This window comes from Echinops telfairi, unplaced genomic scaffold, assembly GCF_000313985.2.
Source record: "Echinops telfairi isolate 266 unplaced genomic scaffold, ASM31398v2 ScPeMD7_25;HRSCAF=90, whole genome shotgun sequence".
Classification (NCBI taxonomy): domain Eukaryota; kingdom Metazoa; phylum Chordata; class Mammalia; order Afrosoricida; family Tenrecidae; genus Echinops; species Echinops telfairi.
Window position 1 is genome coordinate 31,684,823 of NW_022103922.1, and position 3,473 is coordinate 31,688,295.

The following is a 3,473-nucleotide window of genomic DNA, read 5'->3' on the forward strand; positions in this document are numbered from 1 at the left end:
TTTCTTGTATTATATATTTATCTGTATATGATTTGACAGTTCATTTCTTGTTATATATCTAATTATCTTTATAAATAAATATATTGAATTATCAGCAATTTGGTTTTAGCTCTCTAGAGAACCCTAACACACTGTCTATTGTTGTTTGTTCTTTTCTTTCTTTGTTTAGGTTTGCCATGGTCTATTGATTCTGTTGATCCTTTCAAAGAACCATCTTTTTGTTGCATTAATCTTCTGCATTGTTCTTTCGTCTTCCCAATGGTTCAGTTCTGCCCTGATTTTTATTATTTCTTTTCTTTTGCTGTTGGAGCGATTGTTCTGTTGACTCTGTTCTAATTGCTGGAGGTTTTGTGAGAGCGTATCAGTCATAAGTCTCTGCCTTTTTCATATATGCTCCTATTGCAATCAAGCTACCTCTGATGCCTGCCTTTGCGTGTCCCATAGGTTTTGATACAAAGTATTCTCATTAGCTTCTAGAAACTTTTTGATCTCTAATCTGGATCAGTACCCACTCATGTCGCAGAAGATCATTATTCATTCTCCAGTTGTTGGCCCATGTTTTTCTGGCCGTCCTTTTATCGGTCTCCAGCTTTATGGCATGATGTTCGGAGAAAGACATCTGTACAATCTCTATGTGTTTGAATTTACTCCGGTTTGACATGTGTCCCAGCATGTGGTCTATTTTCGAAAATGTGCCATGCACACTTGAGAAGAATGTGTATTATTTTGTGCATTTGAATGGAAAACTCTAAATAGGTCTATCAGATCTAGTTGCCCAATTGTAGTGTTTAGCTCTACAGTCTCTTTTCTGAGCTTTCTTCCCAATGATTTATCTTTCCCTGAAAATGGTGTATTAAAGTCTCCTAGTATAATTGTTGAGTCTGTTATATCTTTGATCATTTTCTGAATAGTTTGACAGATTTTGTGTGTCTCTCATTTAGCGCATATATATTTATTATGCTATGCTTACAGGTTCCTGCTAACGTGTTCCTTTGAGCATTATAAAGTGCCCTTCCTTATCTCTTTATGGTTTGCTTTGCTAATATTTTATGTAGGAAACTTTCATCTGTATTTCTCTTTGTTTCTGTAGTTATTTTTAATTTATAGCATTTAACTATAATGGTTTTAGAATATAATATTTGGCATTCACTTTATTAAAATGTTACTCACCTTTTAAATATGAGCAGTTACACAATTAAGTCATTAAATTGTTCATATGAAAAATGTTGAAATGGTAGATGATTTGTTGGAAACATACCACAATTTTTAAAAGAAGCAATATTATCTTGATATGATTGTTTATGTATGTGTAAATATATATTTGTGTTTGTATATATACACGTGTTCATTCAGGTTCTATGCCTCAGATTATAAGTATGTCTTTCTGTGTGTAGTTTTGTCTCTTTTTAAAAAAGTTTAAATCATATCCTCCATTTTAGACTAAGCTTCAAGCACACAGGGACTATATGTTACTCAAACTGTCTTTCTATTCAATAGTAAGCACTCTATTGCATGATAGAAATCCATGTATGCTTTTATTAAATTAGATATAGTTCATAAATCAAAATATAACCATAGTGTTGAGTTCTCCTTTCCAGGAAGAACTCTAAGGAAATCATGGTTAAATCTCTGTAAGGCACTTACTGTACGTCATAGTTATTGAAGTGTTTGATATTAAAGGTGGGTGGTGTTTATTAGTGCAGTACCCCTAGTGGTTGTTGTCGGTTAAGCATTGGCCTGCTAACTTGAAACTGGCAAATCAAACTCCACCAGTCACACAAAGGGGGAAAGATGATGTTGGCTACTCCCATCTAGATTTACAAAGCCTTGAAAACCTTACATGTAATCACTAAGAATCTAAATCAACGAACTCTTCAAGACTTTTGATTCTTTTATGTTTCTGTTTTTAAATTTATAAAAAATTATAGGGGTGGTGTCACAGACATAAGATACCTTTGCTAATTAAATATATCTTGAAGATTGGTCAGAATGAATATTTATAATATTAATGCTTCTTTGATTTTTAATTTTGAAAGTAGTGAATTGTTGTCTTTCCTGATAGGCGAAGTTTTCTAGGACCTGATGTCCATTTTTGCAAACCTCTTTGAGAGTATTCATTAAATGCGGTATTTTTCTCGTAGAATGGAGATGTATGCATTTCAATTCTTCATCCACCTGTAGATGACCCACAGAGCGGAGAACTGCCCTCTGAAAGGTGGAATCCTACTCAGAATGTAAGGTAAGGTGGTGTTCACATCAGGAACAATATTTTTGGGAGATAGACCTTGAGAGTCTTTGTTTACTTTGCCCCTTATAAAGTGAGATTGGATACTGTCATTTAGCCATCACAGAAGTCCTTCTCTTTAATTGGCCATTTTATCTTCAACTAGAGCTTCACATACTATGTATCAATCTGAACAGTTGTATTTATTAAGCAGTAATGCATATAATTTAATTTCCTCTATATTCACTGTAGAAGACATTTTCTAACTTGAATCCCTTGCATTATCTCTCTTTGGACCCTATGACTTGAATGTAAGGCTGTTTATTTAGGATTCTTACTACATTTTCAGAAAAGCCTTATTAGTTTTTACTAACTCAAAACTGACTTTGTATATTATTTTAAAGAGCTTTCATTATTCGGATTTTAGGTTTTTTATTTATGTGTTTATGGAAGTTTCTTCAGATTTGGAGTGATTGTATTTTTTATTCGTTTCCTTCCTTTCAGTATTCATCTGTTGATCTATCAACATAGATTTATATTTAAGTATCTTTTTGTTTAGGGTTGTGATCTGTCAAATAATTTTGTAAAACTTTGACCCCTCCCCCCTTGTTTTATTTTTAAGTGGATATCAGTTTTTCTGTTCATAAATTTAAAATAGCTAAAAATTTCTTCCTGGGGTTGTATTTCCATTCTACCAAGCCCACTGAATTTACTTATTTATTTTCTCAAATAATAAACATTATTATTTTTTGCCTGGTTTTTGAAATGCAAACATTCTGTAACTCAGCCATGGCCTTCACTTCCAGATAACTTCCTCACTGGGTCTCAATTCCCTTTTAAACAATGAACTCTTATTCTGGAAGGTAATATGTTTTTCATCATTCTTTCTGTCCAGATAGCATCCAACGACAAATCCCATAGGGTTCAGGATATCAACCCAGTGGTCATGCACCATCTGAATTAAATTTACCATGATTGCTGTGGCCCGGGTACCAACCACAACCCCACGACCAAGGGCAGCGACCTGAATTTATTTTAATTTTTGTGCTTCATACTTTATATTGCTTATTCTTTAATACTTTTCGCAATACATTTATTTTTTAATTGTGCTATTAATGATTGTTAAAACTTATATTGAAGTGTTGTAATCACTTAATATGCAGTTGATTAAGAGCAAAGAAATCTTAAACTTTTGGAATAATTTCACTTTTTATTTAAAAATAAATGGAAATGTGTTTCTTCATCAGAT

At 32.8% G+C, this 3,473-nt stretch overlaps 2 protein-coding genes across 2 annotated transcripts in view; one reads left to right on the forward strand and one right to left on the reverse strand.

Moving 5' to 3' along the window:
* The window catches only part of UBE2R2 (ubiquitin conjugating enzyme E2 R2), a 37,652-nt gene that overhangs the window by 16,392 nt on the left and 17,787 nt on the right, over positions 1 to 3,473 (forward strand). The window contains exon 3 of the mRNA XM_004712422.2: positions 2,142 to 2,239. Coding sequence (XP_004712479.1) covers positions 2,142 to 2,239 — 98 coding nt within the window. The remainder of the gene's footprint in view (positions 1 to 2,141; positions 2,240 to 3,473) is intronic.
* LOC115869395 (NADH dehydrogenase [ubiquinone] 1 beta subcomplex subunit 1-like) lies at positions 3,021 to 3,224 on the reverse strand. Its single transcript, XM_045289179.1, has one exon. The coding sequence runs from the start codon at positions 3,195 to 3,197 to the stop codon at positions 3,021 to 3,023; it is 177 nt and encodes a 58-aa protein (XP_045145114.1). The 5' UTR covers positions 3,198 to 3,224.

Coding starts and splice junctions, on each gene's coding strand:
- LOC115869395 (XM_045289179.1), bottom strand. CDS start 3,197: ATGGTAAATTTAATTCAGATGGTGCATGACCACTGGGTTGATATCCTG.